A 13361-nucleotide genomic window follows, 5' to 3' on the forward strand; every position below is an offset into this window, starting at 1 on the left:
TCATCTATCATGAAGTCCTTCCTGTGGATAATGCTTCTTGTAAATGGGTTTTTTTGAGTACTTAGCAGAAAATCAGGAAATTATGCTGTTGGAAAGAAAATTCTAAAAGCTAGTTGACCGCTGTGTTGAAATACACGAGGAGTTCTTTGAAACACCTGGCATTCAACATGCAGTGGGCAAAATCTTCAGAACAAAAACTCTCTGTGTGCATGTAAGCAACCACCTTGAAAAATGAGGCTTTTCCTGTAACAGTTTTTCTGTTAGTCAAAAATCTTGGTTTTGCTGCCAACTAACTTGGAAAAAATAAGTCACAGCTAAAGCAGATGAAAGCCTCTTGTTTGTATGGCACTATTTAAATTAATTTATAATCCTGTCATTCCTAGTTTGATGCAGTAAATTTCCAACTGTGTTTTAAGTTTTCTTTTAAATTTTGAATTACAAGTCTACAACCAATGTTGATAAGACTTCTTTCAGGTGAGTGACAGGTGGATGGGTTACATCTAATAACATATCTCAGCAAGTTGGTATTGTTTTTTTTGTGGCCTTCACTTGACAGTAAGTTTTTTTTCTCGGGTTATATATTTAGCTTGTAGAATTGATGGTCTGAATCTGATTTCAATTTGTCTGCTCTTTTTGTATCAAGTTAAGGAATTTCTTCTTTTCTATATCCAATTTATAGTAGAGAAACAGGTGAATTGTTACCAGAGAACATACTCTTGTTACTTAATATTTCTGACAGACATTTGTTCAGGTACAGGTGTGCTGGTGAGTGAGCAGGCTGCTTGGGGTCTAGGGAATGAACTCAGAGTCATCATGAAAGTATAGAGCCAGCAGTCAGGACAGCTGGTTACCTACAGGATCATCTTGTCTGCAGCCTTTGGCAAACCCTTGCATTTTTCTGTACTTTGTTGTGACCGTGGCAGAAGGGTGTTGGTAAGATTGCTGAGGGTTAATGTTGTAGAAGTGCTTTGAGATAGTCTCTTCATTTCACTATCATGACACCTCACTGCTTCAAGTGTTTTCATGTTCTCACACTGCCTGAACTTTGTCATGTTTTTTAAGTTTATACTCTGTATAGTGCAAAAACTACAATTGCTGCTATTTTCAGTGTTTTAGTTGTCTCCTTTCTTCCCAACAAATGCCAGATGAATTTAATTGCTCTGCAATAAGATTTCAGTGTACTAAATTTCATCCTGTAGCATAGCAAAGACTGCATCTGATCCTTAAAAGAAAAAGAAGCCTTTTATGTTAGAATTGCACATGTGAATCATAATAGTGCTGATGTCACTCATCACATCGTACGTGAACACTGGGGGAGGTTGCATTTCCATATTTTCACTTCCAGGCAATTGTTGATGCCCTTGGCTTAATGTTGTCTTGTGCTTCTGCTCCAGCAGCTGCTTGCTCTTAGCTGAACTTGTGCCATTATGTGTTTACTAATGATTTTGAAAACATGAGATGTTTCTGCATCAAACAGCTGGTGGAGTGTATAGTTTTAGTGCTGCGGGGACGTGATAGTTTAAGGTACTTTCTTCATCATTTCTTGCTGTTGAGTTACCATCAACATCTGTGAACTGTGAGGGATGTCTGGCTTTAAGGACAGAAACGGACTGATATTTTTGAAATCTTTGCTATTCTTCAAAAGAACTGAAAATATATGGGTGAAGAAACAGTTTTTATTTACCACACTCCTGGAAAGTACAAGGTCTGACCATGTGTTAAGTAATTACTTGCATTCCAGGAAAGATGGATGGTCACGTAATGTTGTACTGCTCACTACTGCTCGTACATCTTCCAGACTCTTGTCCTGCTGTTGGCACTGTGACTTGCCTTTTCTGTGGTAGAGTTGGGCTTGAGATGTTTTCATTTATCTGCTGTTTTAACTTAAACATAGGCTACTGATGTGAAATGTTCCACAAGGCTCTGGAGAGCAGCACGTATAACCTGTGCATCCTTGCCTCTCCCAAGCATCTCCATTCCTTGGCTAAGTATCTTACAGCTTTGTTATAGACTTCCATCTCTTTTTATGTCTGTGTCTTACTGCTGATGGCTCAGGAGGGCTTATTGACAGAGATTTTAATTTCACAGTATTTCTTTGTGTCACGTTTCCCCCTCGGCAGCAGAATTACGTAGCAGTTCGTGTTCCCTGGTCTGAAATAATTAGTGCATCTGACAGCATGATCTCCACTGGGAACAATGGTACAGCTGGTCTGAAAGGTGTTTTAATAGAAATGTTTTGTACTCTTACATGTATCCACATTCTTCAGAGAGGAGTGTCTATAACACAGGAAGTAATGACATTACAGCATGTAGCTGGTATTTTTTTAATTCCCATAATACTGAGATGGAGTCATCCTTTTATCTGAACCACTCATATGTAATTGTACATAAAATAGTAATAGCATGTATGGGATTGCAGACAGACAAAAGTATTCTGTTTTTCCCACGTGCAGGTTGGCATTCCTGGTGGATGCTGCCTGTGAAGCTGGAAGGCTGCAGAATAACTTGGTTCACAGGGTATATGTGTGAATTCCATTGAAATTAAGCAATAAAAGAAAGAAAAAAATCAACTTTATTTTAAAGTATTGAATTTTGCTATAATTGCAGGTGGATTCAGTGGAAACCTGGAGCTGGGCTGAGAATAGTTTTGATGTGTTAAAAGATCTACCACGGGCCCTGGTGTAAATTCTGTACTTGAAACTGTATTAGCAAGACTTTCTAAGGAACCTCCCACTGTGTTCTGACCTTGTGCAAAAGTGGCAAAAGAAGCTGCAGTGATTTACCAAATGGAGCTTTTCTGTGGGCTTGAAATCTGAATGCTTTTAATTTCAGCTTGAGGTTTTGTGTTTGTTTGATTTGGTGCTTTGTGTGTTGTTGGGTTTTTTCCTCTTAGTTAGAAGGAGATTTAATTAACTCAGAGAGATGAGATTTGAAATTATTTAGCTTAAAGATAGATTTTAAATTTTCAGCGTTGCTATATTGAGCAAGTGAAGCTTTTCCTCCATTTTTTTTACTCCCTCCCAACCATTTTATTCCCCTTTTCCACTTCAGGCTGAATAAATTATTTCATATTTTTTTTCTGTGGGGGAAGTAATTTTGACTGCTAATTCAATTTTTTTTCCCCATTTCCCCTGTGCTCATTGTCTGTTAGTTGTTTGGGCTGAGTAAAGCTCTAAATGGGTGAGAACACTCTTGTGGTGCTGTCAGGTCTGTTGTTGCCATCAGTAGTCTGGCAGGTCCGTGTGAGTTCCTAGCATCTTGTGACCTGGATGTTTGCTCTGAGTAGGTGGTTGCTAAGAGGATGTGCCTGCTTTTATTCTTCTAGAAGAGCAGGTCTGTGCTTTATAGAGGAACCAGTAGTAGGACTGGATTTTAGTCTAACATAAAATTAGAAGCCTGTTATCAATATGTTTTACCAATTATGAGGTGTATGTGTACAGCTTTTATTTGAGAGTGCCTGATGACTGGGTTTATTGCACCCAGTCATGCTGTTTGAACCCTTAAATGTGGCCTCTGTCTTGATTTAGCTTAGACATATGTTTCACAAAAGAACAACTGCAATTACAGTCTGCTCTTATGCTGTAAACTGTGGATGAGAGAATGTATACCTGTATTTTAGACAGTTGCCTACTGGATCAATTCAAAATCAGTATGTTTTACCTATAAACATTTTGTTTTTCTGTTTAAAAATGTGCTCATTCTCTAGACAAAATTTACCTGGGATTAGTGCAGCTTACTGAGAGGAAAATGTGCTAAATTGCTCAAAAACTGTGGTTGGAAAATGGACAACCACTGTCTAGAAGAAAGATGGACAATGATGGTCAGGTGCAAAAGTGAACCTGTGGATGGTGTTGGCACTGACAGACTATTTGTCAACAAGTTTAGAATTGTTCCCTTTTGTAGACAGACCTTTTTCTTCCCTACAAAATGTTTTGAGGGACGTAAAATGAAACTGAGTTTTTAGGCTCTGGCATTTGATAGGTGGAATTGAAAAAGAAAAAAAAGGGTTTTGAAAAAGTTACACTTTTTATAATGCTAATTAGGTGTGACAGTGTAATGATGGCAAGTAGGCAGTGAACTCACAAGCAAGAGCTACATGTTTGCATATAGTGACAGTTTCTAGTAAAGGATATGTTCACATGGATAAATTCTACAACAGAACTGAAGCTAGAAAGTGAAAACAAGTTCTTGGATATAGATACTGTTTTACAAGTAGTTCTGTGAAATGTCTCTAAGTCAGACAGGACATTTGTGCAAGTCTAGTGGATTCTGGCATACACAGTGATTAGAATGGAAATAGGATTCTGAGGCTGTTGCATAATGTAGTTCTTAACTGTTGAAACATATTTTTGTTGAACTTCAGCTGTGAGAAAATTGAACAAGCACTCCTCAGTGCCCCACAAGAAGTAAATGGTCAGTGCTGTGGTAATAGCTGCTCACAGGCTACCTTTATCAGTCAGGTTGTATGATGGATGTTTTGAGGGAATTAATTCCCATACCGTCCTGTCTGTTAAAACCACAAACATGCAGTTTAGGACATGAAGTGATCTGAACTGAAGGAGTTTTTAACAGCCTGAGTTAACCAGAGATGTTATCTGTTACGCTTCAGTGATCCATTACTTGACAGATGATTAATATACGTATAAATCTGCAAGAATAAATAACATTTCAAACAAAGCACAATTTTTTTTTTTTCCTTCTTTCGCAGAGCTCCGCTGCACCCCAGGGCAGTTTGCGTGTCGGAGTGGAACCATTCAGTGCATCCCTTCCAATTGGCAGTGTGATGGATGGCCCACCTGCGAGGACGAGAGCGATGAAGTTGACTGTCCAGGTCAGTAAATCTAAGAGGGTGCTCAGCCCTGTGCCAGATTACTTCCCAGCAGTACCGTGACTCTTTCAGATTGTTTGGTTATTTTTATTTGAATTTGGTGATCGTTTGGTGGAACCATACCCATTATTAACAAAGACTGAGTTGGCTTCTATTCATTTTGAGCAGCTAATGCCACGAAGAGTTTTGTGCATGTGTCAATGACCCTTCCATTCTTACAGTCAGAGCAGGTATCCTGAGGATGAGGAGAGTTTGTGGTCTCAAAAGAGACTTACCTGATAAAGACAAAATGTTGCAATAAAACTGAAATGACACATCAGCCTGTGGTTAAACTTGGAATTACTGATTTGGTTGTATATCACTCAGACGGTGCTGGGTGACATTGCTGACTCTGGTAGAGAGCTTGTTTTATTGCTTCCAGTTCTGATTATGTTTCTTTGCTTAAGTGGAGAACTTTGTTCTGCCAGACAAGATAGTGTATTTGCACTTCGTAAGCTCCTTGACCATATGCTTTGAAGAGCAGTGGATCTCTGCTAAAGCTACTGGATACGGAGCTGTGCTTAAAAAAAAGCAAAGAAATATTGTGACTGTACAATCACAATTTTGAACATTTTCAGGTTTTCTTGAAAAACAGGCTAGTGCAGCTCTTTCTGTGTATCTTAAAAGTGAAATGACCTGTAATTTTTTTTTCTGTTAAGATCAATGAGACAGGTATCTGAAAGCATGAATTCAACTGTGGCACAATTCAAAACTTTTTATCTTTACTTTTATCTTTATCTTTTTATCTTTAGTGTGACTAAATTACATTCAAAAACTCTTTTAAGACATTCTTTGCCAGTGAACTGCTTAATTTTCTTGGCAGAGAATCATGTGAACTCTGTGGCACTGCCATAACAGCATTCAGTCTGTCATCATTCTGAGTTCTCAGCTATTTTGGAGAGGTGCTACAAAATTGTGACATTGATGTTTTACAGCAACAAACTCTTTTAAATTTTCATATTATCTAAAGGAATTAAAGAAATAAATCTAACACTCAAACATTGAAATTGTGCTAGAGTTAGCTATCTCCCCAGTGTGTTACTATGGACAAATAATTAAAAGAATATCAGTGCTCTTTTAAGAAAACTTTTTGTTAGTTTGTGTGTGTGAATTGCAGTAAGGGGAAAAAACAGTCAGTAGTTTCTTCTGTCACTGAAAATTAAGCTGTGCCACTGATAGTCTATTTAAGGATGTTCCTTACAATGTGGATGTCCTAAAGAAAGCTGCTTTTATAGCTGTGCTGTTATTCTTCCTGTTTAGCTAACTTTGGCCAAATGTGAAAAAGCTATGGACCTAATAAAATTCTGGAATATAATGGAATTCAGTGGCTAGGGGAAGGCAGAGTCATGTTAATGTTTGGAGTTACTAAAAAAACACTGAAGACTTTGCTTATAGGAACATTTGAACTTCTGCATTAGTAGAAAACTATTTTTATCTTCTCCTGTTCCTGATGTATTAGTCAGCAACTTGTTTCCTGGAGTATGCACCAGGATGGTGTTGACTAAGGACTGGAGTTCCAAGGAATGTTTGGTGTATGGATAGGAGGAGGACTTGATGGAAGTAACATTTCTCAGTACATAGGTTCTGGTGTTGTATTTGGGGTGTAGGTCTCACTGACTGTCTAGCCTGACATGATGAGAAGAACTTGAAGGTTAAAGAAATGAATGTGGGACAGACTTGATTCACCACCCTGTCTGTGTGCAGGAAGAGAAGAGTAACATCTGTAAATACCAGAGGGGAAAATGCTGGACAGCAGAGGGAAAGAAAGTATTCCACTTGATGAGAGGAATAATTAGATAAGTAATTGGTGAAAAGGCTGTGCTCAGTAAAACAGCCAGAAAGCAGGTGTGGTGTTTGTGAAAGAACTGAGGTATTTGTCCAGTAATGCAAAGAGTGCAGCCAGCAAACCAGAGGAACAAGAATTACTGGTGTAGGATGTAAAAACTATTATACCTGTAACAAAAAACTTGGTGGGATTGCAGTGTGACCTGCAGTGGGTGTTGAAGGGCAGGTGTTACCCAGAGCTGTCAAGAATAAGGAGAGGTTGGTGTGCATGGGAATGCTGTGCTGGAGCATAAAGAGGAGTATCAATGAAAGTAAACTTGAGGGCAGAATCAGCTTGGAAGAGCAGTGTGCTTGTGTTGAAGAAAGCAGCACATGCATGGCGAGTCACAGGAGAGACTGTCTTGGGATGTTGGTTTGGGAACTAATGGTACTATTATTAGTAACACAGTCTTACTCAGGAGTGGCAACTTTCTTCTTTGGCCACTGAATTAACAAGAAATGATGCAGCTTTAAATTTAGAAAATGGCTTTGGATTAGATGAGCAGTTGTGTGATGATTCAGCTAAATGTAAATACTTTAATTAAAAAGTTCTTCCCTTCAATAAAGGCAGGCTGAACACTAAAAGAGCTAGTGAGTGAAGCCACCTGGACTTGTGAATCTTGGAGAATTACAGTATCTTTAAATTAAAAGGCATGAAAACTCTCTGAAGCATGAAAAGAAAAGGTCCTGAATATGGCTGGGAAGCTTGTTAATCTTCAGCCTTTGAGCCACTAATGGCACACTTCAACATGAGCAACTTGGAAGAGTTCAATGGCAGTGAATTAGGGTTTTGTGGAGGTGTTAAAAGTGTGTTTCACTGACTACTTAGTCATGTTAGTGTTTCCAAAGATTTATTACAAAGCCATTGTAAGTTGTTTGCCACTGTTGGTTCACCTTCTTTAGGCCTAATTTCATTTGTGTTAGTAACAAAGGTCCAATTAAAAGAGGAGGATCCATAATTAATAAATTAGTTTGGTAATCATGTATTGGCTGAAGTACAAGAAACATTTCAAATTGTAAGACTTTTTGTTTGAATTTCTTCTGGCATTTTTTTCAGAACACAATTGAGTGAGACATTTAATTCATTGACAATCTGAGTAAGTGTGTGAGATGCCTATTTTTTGCTATATTTGTCTGAAGATTGTCGTTACAGTTGTTTTTATTTTTACTGTCTCTTATCACAAGGACCATTTTTCTTTAAATCATGGAATTTCTTTCAATCCCAAATTTGCCATGTGCAAAGTACTGTTCCCCATGCCCTTCCCACTAGGCACCCGTGTGTCAGTGGAATCTGTAGCAGTGATTACCCTCAATTCATCTCTGTCATAGACTAAAACCAGTGGCTGCTGCTCTTGTGAGCAATACTAAAAATTGCTGGGAGGGTTTATTGTGTAGCATGTGCCTGTGACTCGCTTCTACTTCAGCAGTGGAGCTTTAAGAAATTTGTGGACTCTTCCGTGTCAACAGTAATTGATCCTAAAAATAATTTATCCCAAAGTGGTGTATTCTATGAAATGGTAGAAAAGGCTTTCATATCTTAAACAGGGACTTTTACAAATGGGAATTTATTGTTTCTAATCACTGTCTCATTTTTCTAGACAAGCAATCAAAGTAGAAACATGACTTTTTCACCTTTATAAAAGTTCTGTATTTAAACCCGTAAGAGGAAAGGGATCTGCAGTTTACCTTTTACTGCTTATTGGGTTTCCAGCTTTGCTTCTACCAGAATATCATATGAGCTTCTGCAGATACCCTACCTTCTTTGCAGGCCTTCTGGTCTAACTCATTTTCAGGAGGCTGAGCAGAGCAGGGTTTAGTACAGCTCTGGATGCATGGCTCCCAAACTGCAGGCTTGATGGTTTTCTCTGTTGCTTATGAATGAAAATGGATGTCTTAAATTTCAACACCCTTCATAAATCCTATCCATGTCACTTGTACATCTTTCCCTTTTGATGAAGCAGCAGCTGCAGCAACCTGTTTTGAAGTGATCAAAAACACCTTTGTGTTTTGTTTCACCAAGGATATTTTGTATGGTTGAAGTGACTCTTGACATTTGTGCGCTTTTTAGTACAGCTTCTTTTTAACAGCTAGGTGTTAATGATAAAATCCTCTGAGCACTTCCACTCCTTCCCTGAGCCCTTGCTGAACTCCTATTTTTTTTACCCTGCCTTGTGTTGTTTAAATTATAAGCTGTTTGCTGCCAGTCCATTACCTTGAATAGCACTCAGCACAGCAGGATGCTGTTCTTGCTTGGCATTGATGTTCTGGCACAATACAGTTGATAACACACAGCATGGAGCTGCTTGATCTGAGAAGAACCACTCCTGTCTAGGAGCTTCTGAACTATGTTTCCAAATACTGAGGCACAAAACTGGACTTAATCTTTAAGTTCTCTCACTTCTCAAATTAGAGAATAGAATTAGAAGCTTTCTAAGTTTCCAGTAGGTAATATGCTGGACAGAAAATTTGAAGCTTAGGGGACAAGGCAGCTTTTATGTAAATTTTGAGTCCATGTTTAAACAGGAGCAACTCAAATCTAATAAGAACTAACAAGATATGGCAAGAACTGTTTGGTTCATAAGCAGTTTAATTTTGACATCATGTGACACAGTACATCCATCCTTATGAAGGGTTTTGCTGGAGTGACTTGACATCTTTGACACAGATGTTTTCCAAAAGGTAGAAGGAGCCATCAGCATGGCAAACTTCCATTCTGAATTCGTAGCTTTATGTTTTAAACAACTGAAAATAGCCACAGAATCACCACTGTTGGACAACTTTCTCTTGATGTATAGCCCTATACTTAGACTATAATTGTGCTGGAGTGAATTAGGTAGGAGTTGTAAATTGGAAGGAGCTGGGTGAATAGTAATCGTGGCTTGATCCATTGGGAAACAGATTGGAGGATGCTCGTGTTCACAACACTAATACTCAAAGGCTGAAAAAAAATAGTGCCCCATGAGTTTTTCCTTGAACCCATTTTTCCATTTTCTGCACCAACTAGCCAGCAAATGACATTTCTGGGGTAATTATATAAAGTCAAAGAAACAGGTCTATATCTGTCTTGGCTAGTCAAAATACCACTGTTGCTGTTATTGCCTGTGGTTTTAATACTTAGAAGAATAAAGATCTTGGAAAATAACTGATCTCCCAAAATTGCATCACTTTCAGGATCTGAAGTGTGAATGTAAGCACAGAAAATGATGGCCTTTTCTTTGTGAAACACTCAAACATGCTTAGGTTCTGATCTTCTGAGTTAAGTTGTTATCAAAATACGAGTCCATGGCACTCTTAATTTATTTTTAAAGATAAAATTATTTGTAAAAAGAAAGTAGGAACAGCAAAGTATGTGGAATACTCTTCCACAGAGTGTTGTAAAAGTAAAATAGAAAACCAGTCCAATTGCACCTTTGCCACCAGAATCTGCAACAGCTTTTCATGGCAGTCAAGTGTCTTAGAGGCTTGTTAGCATCTCTTTATTGCCCTTGAAAAAGCTTTCATAGTTCCTTTTCTTGGGAGAGAGATATTCAGGTCAAATAGAAGCAATTTAATATTTGAAGAGCACCAGTTTATTAAGCAGCTGAGAGCGTTGGGCTTGAAGAAGTGACTTGTGGTGGCTGCTTTGTACCACTTCAGTCCTGGTTTCTGCAGCAAATCTGCTGACAAGGGCAGATGCTGAGGAAGGAATGAGTTGCTCTTCCTGGGTACGAACTGATGGAACTCCCTTTATGTGGGATCTGTGTGGCTATATTTCAAAGCATCTGGCATAAATTCTGTTAATTTAGGATGTTAGCCTGTGAAACCCTTCCTTAACCTTGCATGTTAAAACCTGTGAACTTTTGTTTTATTCCTGGGGGAGATAAATTGTTAAGTCCTCGTGGGCGTTGTTTAGCTGTGGAGGGTCAGCCATATGGTGCTGCATCTGCTCTCACTTCTGAAAGGGAACTGATTCTTCATGTGTTTGGTTCTGACTGGTTCTTTGGGTTTAGCTGTTACCATTTAATGCCATGGGGAAATAGAGCTCCCCTTGTTGAGCTCAGTAGAATTTGATAAAGCGTTCCACATTAGTTAGTGTTATTTTTAAAGTCTTGCTATAATTGAAGATTTGCTTTTTTAGTGTCGCAGTATCACTCTGAAAATCATAGTGTAAATAACACTACTGAACCATTAGGATTAAAATCAGATTCTAAAACTAAAAATAGTTTAGCCTTTTTAAAGTAATAAAAAATCAGTAATCTTCACTGTCAAATTATTTTACCATTTTGTTTCCTTTGAAATGTACACTGCCTGAATTTCTTGGCACTGACTTCTTGCCTGTGATAGATAGCATATTCTAATACTGAACGCTAGAATTGCTGCTTTATTCCTGTAAGGCCATGCAAGTGTATTATGCACAGCCATTCCTTAATGGGTGATCTCTGTAGACATGTAATTCCTAGGATAACATGATAATTAAATAGCCCTTGCTTATCCCATTAACCCAGGGCAAACTCAGTATGCTAGAGCCAGATGAATGCAAAGCTACTCTGCTGTCTCTGGGCTCCAGCTAGGAATTTTTTTTTTTGCTCATCAGTGCCTACATCTATTCCAAGGAGTGCACTGTTTGATGTTGGGTCTTGTGGAGGTCTTTCCCCTGGGTAGTGTACTGAACACCCTGCACCTTGAGGTTTAAATTACCATGAAATTGCTGTGGGCCTCTTGCTTTCCAAAGATGGTCTGAAAAGCGAAAGTTTTATTGATGTGATTTCATATATGTTTCAAATAGATGTAGCTAAACTTCTTCAAGAAGACTGTGTAGCTTCTCTTTATTTGGGATTATGACTTCGTTTGGTTTATCGAGGCTAAATGGAGCTAATCAGCTTTTAAGGAAAATAAGCAGATTTTTTATATAAAAATGAATGTCTGTGTAGCTCTGTGCTGGTTAAGCCTTATTTACCTTCAATAACATCTAGTAGTATTAATTAACGTACCATCAGATATTTGTAATGCTTATATTCTTGGATTTTTCAATTTTTCTCTTTTAAGGTTAATCCCTTGTTTCCACATTAATCTTTCTCGATGCCCATCTTCATCTTTCTCTAAGGTTTTTCCCTGCCAGCCTTCCTGCTTAGGAACCTGCTAGTTTTGCTGGCTATGGCCCATCCTGCAGTGCCTCCAGGTGAACTGGGTGTTCCTTATTTACTCGTGGTAGGCATATGGAGCCCTCCAGTCCCTTTTCTTGAATAACATCTTACACCATGTTCTGCCTAAGTTATTGCATCCAGTTGCATGTACACCTGTTAACCCTGACACTGAGATGGGGGGGGGGTGTAGGGGTTTATTTCAGAAATCATCAACTAACTTTTCCTTTAGAAGCTTGAGAGTGAATAAAAAAGTCTGCTTCTTCTGGCTGAAGATGGGTCTCCTTTCCTGGTTTTAATTACATCCTACATCTCGGAGTGTGTGTTGAAAAATGTATTGGAGGAGTTGTCTTATGTCCTTGAAACACAGCTGAGGAGCAAAGCAGCTGGAGAGTGGGTAGTTCTGTAAACAGGAGCAGATACGATGCGCCGGGGATGATGCATTTGCTGCAGCAGTTGAAATGATGAGCAGCAAGTCCTGTGTACAATCGCGGGCTGGTGCGAATCTGCCAAAATATTTAGTTTACCCTGCACGACTCATGTGATGGCTTGTTGGTTCTTTTCAATTGAAGGTGTTTCAGTTACCTGTGAGTAAAATGGCCAAGCTGTTACCGTGGGGACCTGCCATCTTTGCTTACCTGAGTCATGTATCACATACGTCTCGGATTAAAACCCACAGAAAGCTTATCAAAATGAAATCTGCCTTTGCTTGCATCTCTCACCAGTACTAACTATTCCTCCTGGTCCCCAGGCTTGACAGGGGACCAGCGAACTTCCCATGGGAAGGAGAATGTGGACTCGAGGCACGGTCGAGGCAGAGGAGGAGAGACCACCCGCTTCCACACCGTCAACGTGGCACAGCCCGTCCGCTTTAGCAGTAAGTTGCAGACTGGGAAATCTGGGCCATCTTTCTGCTCATTAATTTACAAATTCAGGCTATTTTAAAATGAAAAATTGATAGTGTTTTCTCTTTCATAGCTTTTTGACCAAACTTTGACATGCAATGCTATTTCAGGTGTTCGTGCGTTTCTTTTATGTATGTCCTGCATGGTTTGTATAGCAGACCAGTACATGCAAAGAATGCTATGTCCCTGCTAATCCTCTTTTTGTGAAGCCAGAATTGCAGTTCTCTGTTACAACTCATTGCAGTTACAGAAAACAGAATGAAGAGGCTTGAGTACAGAGCTGTGAATTGCAGTGAACAGAGAACAGGTTTTGAATTTTAAGTTTCTTAGGTAATGCAGAATGAATAGAGCAGATGCTAAAATCATATTTCACGTTTATTTTAATTGTCATCCTCCTGTCCTATGATTCTCTCTGTTAGTCACCCATCACCTCCAAGAATGTCAGTCAAAAGCCCATGGGTCTGTTTTGCCCAGAAATGCCTCAAGGCTTTTGTTTCAGGTTCCCTCAGTTGAGTTAATTGAGAGAAGGCAGAGACAACAGTTCATACCATCACCTTCTTACTTCCTAAAGATCTGCTTTACGCTGATGTTTTTTCCAAAACAACCAAGAATTTCCCTGGAACTCCTGTTGTCTTTAATGATTGA

General features: G+C 38.9%; 1 protein-coding gene across 2 annotated transcripts in view; it reads left to right on the forward strand.

The window, feature by feature from the left end:
- DGCR2 (DiGeorge syndrome critical region gene 2) overlaps window positions 1-13361 on the forward strand; it is a 41365-nt gene that overhangs the window by 15301 nt on the left and 12703 nt on the right. For both annotated transcript variants that reach the window (XM_062504244.1, XM_062504243.1), the window contains exons 2-3: window positions 4709-4831; window positions 12563-12688. In XM_062504244.1, coding sequence (XP_062360228.1) covers window positions 4709-4831; window positions 12563-12688 — 249 coding nt within the window. The remainder of the gene's footprint in view (window positions 1-4708; window positions 4832-12562; window positions 12689-13361) is intronic.

Source organism: Cinclus cinclus, chromosome 17, assembly GCF_963662255.1.
Source record: "Cinclus cinclus chromosome 17, bCinCin1.1, whole genome shotgun sequence".
NCBI lineage: Eukaryota > Metazoa > Chordata > Aves > Passeriformes > Cinclidae > Cinclus > Cinclus cinclus.